This window comes from Myiozetetes cayanensis, unplaced genomic scaffold (assembly GCF_022539395.1).
Source record: "Myiozetetes cayanensis isolate MyiCay16 unplaced genomic scaffold, myiCay2020 scf3, whole genome shotgun sequence".
Classification (NCBI taxonomy): domain Eukaryota; kingdom Metazoa; phylum Chordata; class Aves; order Passeriformes; family Tyrannidae; genus Myiozetetes; species Myiozetetes cayanensis.
The window spans coordinates 65496453-65510245 of NW_026087521.1; the positions used below are offsets into that span (position 1 = coordinate 65496453).

Consider the following 13793-nt stretch of genomic DNA (forward strand, 5'->3'; position numbering starts at 1 on the left):
AATTTTTCTATTTCATGCTGTTCACGTTGTTAGTGCAAACATTTTATTTTATTGTGAGAACACAGCTCAGGAGCATTAAAGACAACCATTTTCTGAAGTTTCTTTTGCAGCTGTAGGTACATTTGCAGGGGAATGGAGGCAGAAAAAGAGCTGTGATGTGAACAGGAGAGCACTTGAGGGAAAGCAGCAGTTGTGTTATATGAAGTCTTTCCCATTTAGGTCATCGATGTGAATGTGGAAATGATCAACGGTGATTCAAAGTTGTTTTCCTGTGATGTGTACTCAGATGACCTTTAATAAATGAGTGGCATCTCTTCAAGCTTTGTTGACATCTTTGTTCAAATCTTTGTTGACAAAGATTTACATCATCATGTGAACTAATTGGCACTTTTGTTAGAAGGGAGAGGAGTAGCTTAGAACAAATGAAAATGAAGACTAAATTATCCTTCTGAGCTCTCATTACTGCTAATCACTCTCATATTGTGCTCTAAAACTATGGGGGGCTTTAAAAAAGAATCCATACAGTGGTTTTTTTTCCTGGGAAACCTGTGTAGACAAATACAAGAAGTAGCACAGACCTCAGAGGTACTGTAGATGAGTTTATTTGAGACATTTCCTGAGCTCATTATTTCAACTCATTTACACCCAGTACTAATGTGGCTAAAGACCATCCAGGAAGATAAGGAAGAATCATCAGATGGGCTTCTCAGGGTCCTCAGCTGGAGAAACAGCAAGTAAAGCAACTTCCCTTTGCTGGACTGAGACGATTTCACATGGTAGAGCAGATTACAGGAATGTGAGTAAAACCAAAGATGTTAAGCCACTTCCACTGTGTGGAAATAACATCTCCTCAGAAAAAATGAATTTTATGAGACATATTAATTCCTTGTATATAAACTAGCCTAATTTATACATTTAGAAATAAGTGAGCAACTTCTGTATCTTCCATCAGTAAATCACTCTTTGGAGTAAGGCTAAACTGTAAACACAGGAGGTATTTTTTAAAAGATCACATCAGCTGGGAATTAGGGTGTATGTTTCTGAAGCACAGCTTTCCCTAGCAATCTCTTGGGCACTGTACACACTGCACACTCAATCTTCTTCCATCACTATTTTTAGAAAAAGAAGCTGGAGCGTGTGCAGGATCCATTCTGAAAAGGAAGGAACTATCATCATGAGCATGATAACCATGACCTTTACTGAATGGACAGACTCCCCTCTCTGCCACCTGGTTGTGCTGATGACAGGCAGGACACTCCCCGTTCTGCCTGCCAGTCTTCCCATCTGTGAGGCCAGTGACAGTGGCCTTCTAAAGACTGTGTAACGATCACAGCCAATGGCTTCATGCAACAGCTTCAGCATCAAGCACATCAGAAGGTGAATAATCAGAGGCATCTACTGTCCTTTATTTTTTTATATGCTGATGGAAAGCCCTGGAATTACACAGACTCTCAGCTCTTGTTTATTACCAGAGATAAAATAAACTTCCCATCTTATCACAGAAGAGGACACTATTATTTAAAGGCAGCTCAAGGCATCCTAACTAAACGAAGTCAGTTTGTATCCTGAAGTCACATTGCAGACTTCCCTCACCATACCCTGCAAGAGGAAAGTTTTGTTGCTTGCTCTGTCTGATTTGGAAATGCAAGTTCAAAATAAATTGTAGTGTTGGGGTCAGTGAAGTCAGAGCAGTGGGCACTATGGGGGACACTGCAACTCCAAAATTGCCCCAAATGATGGATTTCTGATTTGCTAATTAGCTCTAGATCACTAAATTATTCAGCCCAAGAGACAAACAGTTTCTGATGTGAAGGAAGGGAAAGTTGACACACAGCCTTGAAAACACACTTTGAACTGCCTCTTGTGTCTAGTAAGACTTCTTGTTACAGAAGCACCATCAAGGGCTCTATTGGCATTGATTTAGGGCTAATATCTGACTTAAGTCAGCTACTTGATAAGGCTGAGAAATGCAGATATGGAGGCTCACCTACTGGACAAGTTGTCAGCTGCACTCATTATTACTGTGCTCATTCCCAAATGGATATAACATCAGAGTAGAGTTACTGTTTAGGCTGGCTATACCAGGAAAATTAGGACAAAGTACTGTGTAAAAATAATGCAATTATCCCCAAACCCGACATTATAAGTCTTAGAAATTCAGAGTTGAGGTTAAATCCAAAGCTCCTAAAATATAAAACTCCCCATAGCTTATGACCCAAGCTGTCTAAATTCTGTATTGGAATGATACTGTGAAATACCTACTTTATTACAATTACAAATGCTACAGAGCTCTAGAAAATTCAAAACAGAGATAGAATTTTCAACTGCAAAGTAATGCTAAGTGTCCTATAGACATTTGTAAGGGCCATAACCTTGATCCCCACAGTTTCCAGGTTAAATAACTTCCTTAAATTTGTATAAATTTGAAATAATATTATCAGATTATTTCAGACTTTTAAAACAAATTTGCAGGTACGTTCCTGATTACTTCCTAAATTTTGACCCAAAAATGTAAAGTTTAAGTTTACAAGCAATAACTTTAAGGTAAATAACTACATTCAGGCAACCTTTGGAGAATATCAGCCAGAAGTAATTTTTGTAAAGGGTGAAACTAGTTGTACAGAAACATCCAAAGTTGATAAGCATTAACCCCAGTACATGTCTGGTAAAGACTGTATATCCAGCAGCCAGTCATGTTATAAATTTGCACACTGTGAGAAAACTGACAGAATTAGAGTTCAGGAAGTAATTAAAATTAAGCAAATTTGAAATTTACTAATCATCTATTCACTGGCAAGTCTTTATCAACAACAACAAACCTAAAATAGGCCAAATTCTTGAGAACATTTTTAGGTATTGTGTGGTTTCAAAATGGGCTAGGTATGAAGAGATTGTAATAAAAAAATAAATAATACACTTTAAATATCTAGATTTTGCTTCTTTATAGATATATATGTTTTTCATACACTCTGCTTAGTAATTTTTTAGAGGAGAATTGGAGTGCTGAAATCTCAGAAAATAACTACAGCTTTTTAATCTGGCAAGAGACTTTGTTTGACATGGTCTTGCCCAAAAGCATGAGGAACTTCACACTTCTTGAAAAAAATGAAAGAAATTTCAATACTTTATATGTCAAAATATGTTCATGCTTTCTTATTCTTCAGTTCAAACTAAACATAAAGATTAAAATATGAAGGACAGAAGTGACCATACAATGACAATAATCACTTCAGAAGAGAAAATAGGTATAAAATTTACAGAGATAAGTAAACTCAGAATCTTTTAAAATAAAGTGTTCTTTTGCCCTAAGTCACTAGTAGATCAAGGTTCCTATGTAATATCAGGGAATAACCCAAAACTTTTCTTTTTTCCCCTTCTGTCTCTGTAACATAAACTACAATGAGCTTGATCAAATTCCTCTGTTTTTAATCAGAAGATACAATGGGACAGAAATGAGAAACTGTATTTTTAAAATGTTTGACATTTATTGTGCTTCTCCAATATTTAACAAAACAATCTGGCTCTTTTTAATTTTTTTTTTTAACAAGCATCTGAATAGAGAAAGAGGGGCCACACTCTGTCCTTATCTTCACTGACACTGAGAAGAACAACCCTGAGAAGAGACCAACTGAGACAAGGATTTGAACAAGGATGTTTGATGACCCAGGTAAATACCTCAGGGCTGCTGGCTTCTTCAAAGAGCTTACTTCTGTCCTTTCCCCAGTAAATTAAATCCTGGACATAAGAATGTTAAGACTTTCATAGAACTCACATTCACCTCTGACAAACGTTCTCTTTTGAGAAAGTGGTATTTTCCAAGCTAGAAATGTTTTGTCAAAGATTTTCTGGTCAGATTTCTTTAATCTCTTCATATACATTTACAGAGGTTGTTATTTAGAGACCCTAATACAATAATCTTTGCAGTAATACAAGGTGCTCTTGACATATTAGCACGACACTATAGGTACAAATCTTTTCTTGGTACATACTTTCAAGTTTGGAAGTACTTTATTGAAATAAGTCTTGCAGTTTAGTTGCATTCCAGCAGCAAGGGGACTTTCAGGGCAATTCTTATTTTTAAACCAATCAGTCTATCAATTGAAATCACGGTGAAAGAATAATTCTGTGGAGCTTTGGTTGGCTAAAAGAGGAAAAAGCATTTAGGCTTCTTTGTGTTAGTAATTACTATAATTGCAAATGACACAGCTATCAGATTAGGGGGTGTTGAACATGCTATTCCTAAATCATTCCTCCCCAACAACTCACCCCTCATTTCTGCTTTGAGGGGTCATTTCAGCAATGATCTCTACAATTACATAGCAAATGCGTGGAAAGTAGCCCTCTCTCCCCTTCCTTGTGCTGATTGTGTGTACCAGGAAAGAATGGAGCCATTTTTCAGTAAAATTTTTGAAACTGTCTGGGTGATCTGGAGATCTCCCCAATGAAAATCAACATCCTTGCTTTGATGGCGTACACTGAAAAAAATCACTGGTTGCTGAGGGCTTTCAGAACTTCCAAAAATCATTACTTTTGGACTCGAATGCCGAAAAATAAGAAAATCTCTAGAACAACACAGGTCCTCAAGAAGAGGATCCCCACATAGGCACCTTTGGAAGTAAATGGAATAAGTGTCCCCCTGTTATCATGCCTAATGCTCTGCTGCTGAATGAATGTACTCAGCACATATCAGCTTGCTGGGGATAAGGGCAACTGAACCCTTCATCTCAAGTTAGACTCTCAGCCAAGACACTCCCTCTCTATTTCACCCTAAACACTAGGATAGTAGAAATACTCAAAATAAACGTATTGCGTGTTTTGTTTAAAAAGATATACACAGTCAAAGAATGAGTGATGTGCTCCTCTTGAAACTAACCATGAAAAGTAATTGAATGAACTGCCCAAGCAATCCTTGGTGCAGAGATTCATGTTTCTTTCCTTCCTTCAAGCCAAGTGCCCTAATCACCAAGTCAGAAAAGAGCAGAGTAATTGAATTTTCTCAAAAAGATGGAAAAAGCCTCTAGCCCAGTCCAACCTATTTTCTAAGCCTCTCAAGCTTCAAAGTTCAGGGAAACACAAGGTCTTTCAAACATGGCAATTTCATACTCACAATCAGACATTTTATTTGTTTTATTTTGCTTTAAGTGGTGATTGCCATGATATAGAGATCAGTAGATCAGTAAATCAAGTCTCAATATAAGGAAAGAGCTATAGCTTAGAGATGGATGCTAATGAAGGAACTTGTATGTTTTGGACGTACCCATCTATTGCTCAGAGGATATGCAGGGCTATGGAGTCCAAATAAAAATGTTAGTATCATTGTAAAGACTTGATCTAAATTCAGATGTCACAGTGCTACTAAAATATATTTAGAGCATTGCAAAAAATTTACCTTAGTTTCTATACATCACTGCAGAGACGTTCAAAGCCACAAGCACCTTTAAAGCATTGTTACGTTGTGTACTGTGTAGAAAGAAGAGGTTAAAAAAAGAGGAGAAAGCTTCTGAAGTGGTGTGGAGAGGCAAAGGTGCTCATTGTGGTCATCGCTAACTGTCCCAATTTAAGCAGAATGAATGGGTGTGAGAACAGAAAAAACCACCAACCATTGTGAACAAGAGGATAGGTTGAAAAGGATTCTGCAAAGCTACAGGAAAGGGTTCAGCAAGGCCTTTCAACATGCCTACAGAAGTTTATTGTAAGTGTTAAATAATCACCTAAGCCAAGTTCAAAAACAATATATGGCAAAGAAAGAAAAGCTTATGGATGGGGCTCTTACTGGGACATCAAAAGCATTTTACTGTGACTGCCTCAGTCTTATTACTGCAATGTCCCGAAATGAGTATTTCTGTCTTTTTATATTTCTCCCAAGTTGAGTGCAATACTATTCAAGAATGGTCTTTTCTTAAGCTGTCATACAAAACTGAACTTACTCTTTTGGATACAATGGGGAGCATGTCCAAGCAAGCACTTCTGTATTTTTAGAGGCACTGTTTACTCCCAGTAGTTTTATTGTCAGCATAGTTTCCCTCGGAAGAGCCTTTATTCGTAGAGGAAAGTTGATTCTAAAAAAAAAAAAAGGCAAAAAATCAGAAAGGAGAAAAATAAAAGTTGAAAAAAATTGAGCATTGTTACAACTGAGTTCTTTCTACATTTTTCTAGATTCCCTAACACATATATCAAATTATAAATTACAGGAGTCACACTCTGAAGGAAAATGCAACTGACAGATCCCTTCAATCCACTGATGAATATTGACTTCAGTGGTAACCACCAGAGCTGACAAAGGTAGGAAAGCTTAGTTAAACTTTGCTTTAGAATTACCTTATTAATGAAAGGGTATTTCAGAACAAACAAACCCCTAAGGGTGAATTGTAAACCAATAGTCAGTTATTTGCAGTCTTGTGTCTTCAGAGGAAAACACCACTTAAGAAACCAAATGTTGCTTCTGAGTAGAATATGATAATAAGTCTCTTGTTCAGATGTGCTTTAGTGCTGTGATATTTCCCAACCATAATTTACAGACAGATTCTGTCTTAACAGCAATGAGCGATTCATATTTTTTAGTGAAAATAATCAGTTTTATCAATATTCATCTCCACTTTGTATTGACCATTAGCAAACTTGACTGGTCATTCCATTTGTTTATATAGTTTATAAAAATTCATAACTTAGAATAATTCTAATAAATAAGATACTTTCATGCTGTATGGATAAATCATGCATGGAATTACCCAGACATTTGCAAATTTGTATTTTCTTTTTCCTGAAAAGATTGTTAATAGTGGGTAGTGCATTTCTAGCTTTTTTCCATGTATATTCAGTGCAAGCCTAAATTTCTCAAGCGGAGAGGAAAATTATTACACTTTTTCTGTACAAACAAAATCAATATAAGGAGCTAGAGGCTAAAAGAATTATTCCACATTGACAACATAATCATTAAGAAAACAAAAGATCTGTATAATGGAGATTAAAAAAACAAACTAGAAGATAAATTTAAATAACATACATTGGCAGAGCAACGCAACTCAGCCTTTTGTCGAAGGTATAGTCATACTTAGTAAGCAGAAGTAGAAACTGTATTTTAAAAGCACAGTAGCTTGAAAAATATAAGAATTATGTGTAACAGAAATAACACACAGTAACACTGTAAGGTAAAATTAGCATAAGATTTTGCCCCTAGTTCCAAATCTGTCAGATTTCTATTGAATTTTAGAAAGTTTCCTTGAATGCACTGAGGAGCCACTGAAAGAAAGTAGAGATTTTCAGCTGAAATTCTGAAGCACTCCAAATTAGCATTAATGTCAAAATTTCAGAAGATCAGTCCTAAACATTTGGAAATTATGGAAATTTGCATACCTTCCGCTTGGAATAACAAAGCAAGACAGCCATTTCCCACTCCTTCTGATTAACAGGAACAGAATTGAGAAGCAATTCTGAACTGTCTTCCCACGTGTCCCTGTTTATAGCTTTCAATTTTACTTTCCCTGTCTCATGCCCTCTTCCTTACCTATAATTATTAGAAACAATTATTGGGAAACTAAACTGTTTCACGTGCTAGAGATGGCTTGTTCTGTCTCTTTCACTGACAGGCCAACAACACTGCCCTTGTTACTTAAAAATGTTTGACAAAGAGTTGCACTTTAAAGCATCATCCATGCTGTGGAGAGACACCAAAAAAAAAAAAAATCAAGACATGCATTTTATGATACAGACAATTGTTAACACTCCTTGAGAACCTGGGGCAGTGAAAAAACCCTCACAATTTGAAGAAACCAAATGATTGATTGGAAACCACCAATACAATCATCCAACTGATTAAAAACTATGGCAAGTTATCCCAAGAGTTAAAGTATGAGCCAAAGAGGACGAACATTTCCCTTCCAGTGACATGTGATACACAAGGAAGGGGAATATCTGTATTGCTTTTGAAACTCTGATTAATAAATATCTGAGCTTACCCAGTTGTTTCATCCTGTATGAGGCTAAGTCAAATAGATGACTAAGAAGAAGAGGAAATGGAACTCTGTCCAGAAATAAGACACCCTATGGGTGAACAATTTCAACAGTAGTTGAGAAGAACAAAGAAGCTGCTCACTGAGAAGGTGCTATTCACAGATATTAGATAAAGTTATACAGCCAAGGGCCTAATATCATAAAAGCACTCAACACTGAAGAGCTTTGGGGCAAACCAGGCTGTGCCCTGAGAGAGTGTAAGCAAAACAGACAAGCCAAACAAAACATGGAGAAGAGGGAAAGCCAGTGCCAAGAAAGTATCTGAGATGATGAATGATGGGTTTAACGTTAATCCCACACCTCACGTCTGTAGGTTTAACATAAATTACGGAGGATGGAAAAGGAGGAGATGGTGGAATAAATATATAGAGAGCAACTAGCTAAGAGAAAAGAAAGAAGATAATGTAAGAGGTCTCAGTCAGTGAAAAATGAAACTGGTGAGAAAATAAAGGGGCAACTTTTGGACTTCACACATTGCATGCTAAATGGTATCAGCCTGTTCAAACTCTGCACCATGGAGACAATAACACTTTTCAAAGACCATACACAAGTTCTAAAGCAAAAGTATACTCAAAAAAGTACAAACAGAAGAAACACTAAACAAGGCAACCTCTGTACATAGCAAATGATTCCCATCATTCCTGAGAACATTCTGGGAAGGACTGAATATGGTAACAGACTTTACTGGAAGCTCATGTTTATACATAAATACCTATCAGCTTAAAGTTCAGGTGCTAACTGGTTGAAGCACTTGAAACCAGAAACTAAATATATGGAAATCAACAAATGAAGCGAGCCTTGTCTTTGGTAGAAGCTCTCTGCCTAGATTCCTAATCACCCAAACACTACTCTCCATATTTTTTCTACTTTGTTAAAATCAATCTTTATCTCGGATCAGGACTCATTTTGAATTAGCTAGTTTTCTTTTTTGGCCTGATTCCTAGCTAGATAGAAAATATCTGACTTCCTAATGTAATAGAAGCTCTTCCTGATGACCTTTTACCACGTGCATTTTCAACAGCTGTTATCAACTGAAAATAGTATATTGGTTAGAATCAAAGTAGAGGGAAATGCTGAAAAGCCTGCCAGACAGATATAAACTTGAGGGGTTTTACTTTGGAATCTATTAGAATCGGATTTTGAAAATTATTTTTGAAACTTAAACAACAATAAGAAGTAAAAATGTGCTCTTACAAACTGATACTATTATATACACCTCTAGATCTTGTTTCTGATGTTAAGAGCATCTTAAAGCATCTAAGACCCATGGAAGAATATGGCTTGCATACTTGACTGTTTCTTTTTCTAAGAAGCATTTGGATGGAATTGCACACATCTAATAATTATTTTGCAGAGGAAGAGGTTTCAGCAGAAAGTCTGAAGCTTCAGGCTTTACATTTTCACGAAATGGGAGAAGAGCAGAGTTTCTGTTTCTGTTACAGCTAAAAATTTATTTCTATTCTATCTTGTTATATTTTGTTTTAGAAAAGGTTTTGTAAGATGCATTCCAGAAAGGCTTCACCCACATTTTAGAAGCCAAATATGCTCCTAAGAAATATAATCTTTCCCTTACACTTGAATTATATCTGCCTATATGTACCATAAGAAAGTACTCGACCAAAACTTGGAGAAGGTGAAAATTCCTACAGAGCATACAAGAATGATCCAATTTTTTAAACACACAGACAGCAGTTACTTTGCAATCACACAAAAGACTGAGGGTTATACACTCAAACACTATGGACTCAACTAAGGCACCAAAGCAGATGTCAAGTCCTAAAAGAACCCTTCTGGATGCTCAGCAGAAGTGCACCTATTTTGTTTCTTCATCATAGGGCAGACCTACTACTCTTCCTTTATCTGTTAGGAGTGCTGTACAAAAAGGCTATGCAAAATCTCCAGTAAGGTAGATGTGTAGCAGGTTTAATATAAAAAGGTCTTCTCCCATATGACCAGCTTGAAACTGCTGTGTCTTACATAAAGGCAAAGAAGTTATGAATTACACTCTGTATTCAATTGTAATTTTAAAAAAACCACCTTTCAAATTACTTGTGGCCTTTGCTCAATTCTAATGTAATCAAGCTGCTTTGAGAGTTAGAATACAGTAAACACTGATGTAAAATACCAAAAATGTCAAAAACTGTAAATATAAACATGTCATGCTCAGGAAGCTGAAAGAATTTCATATTATCACCAAATCACCAACCAAAGCATACCTCTCTCTCATCTGCTGCAAGTATATTTTTTATCATCCCACTGCCTTAAACAAATGTTGTTCAAGTGTGGGCTTTGTTTTTCGGGGGAATTATTTTCTTCAGAGCAGACAGGAAGGTGAGAGGTAATTAGTAGTTTTCACACTAAACTTTCAGTCTCAAATGAAAGTCCTCATTTTAAAACTGAAGATCCTTCTTATAAAAAACACACAACCACTCAAAACCAAGCCAGCAAAGAAACAAAAACAAACCCCAAAACAACAAACCACAACAACCTTGCTGGTTTGCAAAAAAAACCAAAACAAACAAACCCTTAAAGAAATGTTACATTGGGTTTTGAGGTTGCATTGCATATGTACTAGAATTGGATCCAAAAGGTGGAATTCCTCAAAAGAAGACAGAAACACAGCCTTTAGTTGCATCTGCTTTTGGCTCCAGTATTCCTCCACGATGCCTCCACTGAGCAAAAGCTGCTCTCAGACCAGACTTACCTTAGTCCTATTTCTCTTCCTCTGGCTACCCCACTTCTTTCTCACTCCCATCTCCCTAAGTTTCTGTGAATTAATTTGCTCAGAAGAAGATTCATTAAAAAGATGTGGGTGTTTGGGTTTTGGTTTGGTTTTTGTTTGGTTTTGTTTGGTTGGTTGGTTTTTTGTTTGTTTTCTTTTGTGTTTTTTTTTTTTTAATGAATCTTTGATTTGCAGTATCTGTCAGACAAACTTATACCAAACACAGACCCAAACTTACTTCTCATTCCAATCAGCCAGGAAAAAGAAGGATCTTCTAACTGGAGCAGTTTTGCAAATCTTCACTTGGCATATTGTCTTCCCAGCATAAGTTAGTGAACAGGAAAAAGAGAAAACTTTGTAGCTACAAAAGGAAAAAAAAGGAAATGGAAACAACAAAAAAAGAAGATTAATTGTAATGTACCATGTCCACACAGTAAATTTGGAGTTACAGAAACTTGTGAATATCCATCCTGAAAAAAGAAATAAAATAATGAATCTCACATTAATGCGTGTATGAAAGGCTGTTTATTTTGGATTATTTGGTTTTTTAATTTTTCTGAGTTCAAGAAAAATTCTTAAGACATATGAGTTTTCTTTCACGTTTTTGTTATTAAGTTGTGTTTTTTCTCATTATTGCTTTCAAGGAAACTTTGGACATAAGTTCTGAAGTGTTGCTACTTGCTCATCATACAGTCAACAGTAAATCTCCCACCTGGACAACTGTGACAAGCTCCGGGGCCCCCAACACATGAAGGACACAGAACTGCCAGAGCAGGTCCAGAGGAGGCCAGAAAGATGCTCAGAGGGCTGGAGCATCTATCCTATGAAGAGAGGCTGAGAGAGTTGGAGCTGTTCAGCCTAGAGAAGGCTCCAGGGAGACATTGGAGCACCTCCTAGTACCTGAAAGAGTACTCTCTACAAGAGAGCTGGAGAGGGACATTTTACAAGGGTATATAGCTACAGGACAAGTGGAAATAGCTTCAAACTGAGAATAGGTTCACATTAGATATTAAGAAGTTCTTCCCTGTGAGGGTGATGAGACACTGGCACAGGTTGCCCAGAGCAGCTGTGGCTGCTCCATCCCTGGAAGTGTTCAAGGCCAGGTTGGACAGGGCTCTGAGCAACCCAGTCCACTGGAAGGAGTCCCTGAACTTTAAGATCCCTTCCAACCCAGGCCATTGTATGGTTCTATTTATACTTACTTTTCACAATCTGTAAAAAAAAGGTTAATACTCAAGGGATTCTATACATTCTTTACAGCAGAAGCATTAAAGGCCTCTTGTTGGTTGTCCTCAGACAGTTTTCCAACAGGCTTCATAGTGAAATTCAGGACTGGGGCTATCTGTTGTTTCATGTTCTTCTTACTGAAATATTCTAAAATATTAGTCAAAATAAAGCCATAGAATATAAATAACCAATGTTCTTAATGAGTCTTGTGACTTCCAGGTCTTCCTGCCAGTCTCAGCTTTAGATCTCATTCTGTACAAGAATAGTGAGCATGGAGGCAGTCAAATGTGAACAGGAAATTTGAAGCAGTTGCAGACTGAAGGTCTGCATATAAATATGACTTTGTCATATTTATAAGAATGATGGTTGATCTCTTCCAGAACATTATAATAATTTTTATAATTACTGTAACAGATTTGCTTTTCAATTTTTTTCTCTCTCTCTTTTTTTTTTGTTTATTCCAAGACAAGGATCAGTAATCTGTAGTACTATGAGGCATCAATGCAGAGAGAGAAAAAAATACTTTGTAAAACTAGGAAAATGCTTCCCTTAGAGTCCAAACATTGCAAACAGTTGGAGGATAGCTCAGGAAAGAATAGGTTTTAATACAATCAAATTATTAAGTATTGCTGTTTAAGCAGAAGCACCAATACATAATATACAGACATATTCCTGATTCATAAATCATTAGAGCCTAATCCTGGAAAGATTAATGCTTATACAATGTTTATTCTGACTGAAGTCAGACAGGTTGCTCAGAGCACATGCACTTCAACCCACTTGAGGTCTCTGCAGAGCATTTTGCCTAAGCAGCCTCCCTGTGAATTCAAAGACATGACTCTGTGGTTTTGTCCCAGAGATCACTTCATATCACCCAGATGTAGACAGGAACCTGATTGGTTTTGGCTGTAGAAACAAATGCAGTAAAACATGAAAATGGCAGTGTTATGCCACTGGCAGCAAATAAGGCACATCTGCGTGGAATTTAAATGAAATAGAACAACAAACAGATAAAAGAAACAAGAAGAAATTAAAATAAGAAAATAAATAAAGGTTACCAGTTTTGCAACATTCTTCTGCAACTTATAATGTCTGTACCAATCTTTTTAATGAGGACAGTAAGACATATTCCTGTCCTCATATAGACATATTCCTGAGTTACTGTATAGACATTACAAGTTGCATAATAATGTTGAAATTGAGAACACAGATATAAAAATTGACAAAAATTCAAGCCACAAAAGTGAAATTGATAGGGATTTGACATCATACAAACATGACTCGGTAAAGCATGAGATAATTCTCCATTATCTCAAAGAATTAAAAGAAAAGACATTTATCAGATATATTTCTATACTTATGGATAGGAAACCAAAATAAGATAGACAATGAGAGATGTCAAAATTCTAGCCTTTATAAGATATACATTATAGATATAAAATGTGTATACATATTATATATAAAATATGTATATATATAATGTATATGCAGGGAAATATATATTAAAACCCATATTAAAACCAGCAGCAAAAGCATTAAATATGACCTTCAGAAAAGGAAAAATTAGATCTGTGACACAGTCAGCATAGTCAAGCAGTGCAGAAATAAGAATGGGGTATGTGCATGTGATTGATGTTAGTGAAAGTACTTGAGGAAAGCATATGTCAGAGTAGCAGTCTGTGTTAAGAAATCCGTGCTGTGGAATATGAATATTGGAAAGACTGGAAATGGGAGATTAAGGAGGAATACAGATTCTCATTTTCACATACTTGGACATATAGCCTTTAGGCCATATGCAATTTCAAATTTTTCTGGTACAACAAAATGCAGTGGG

The 13793-nt window shown here is 36.4% G+C and overlaps 1 protein-coding gene across 1 annotated transcript in view; it reads right to left on the bottom strand.

Annotated features, from left to right (window-relative positions):
* The window catches only part of PIK3C2G (phosphatidylinositol-4-phosphate 3-kinase catalytic subunit type 2 gamma), a 195708-nt gene that overhangs the window by 130343 nt on the left and 51572 nt on the right, over positions 1-13793 (bottom strand). Inside the window, exons 11-12 of the mRNA XM_050324986.1 lie at positions 10971-11093; positions 5928-6059 (exon numbers count right to left, since the gene is read on the bottom strand). Coding sequence (XP_050180943.1) covers positions 5928-6059; positions 10971-11093 — 255 coding nt within the window. The remainder of the gene's footprint in view (positions 1-5927; positions 6060-10970; positions 11094-13793) is intronic.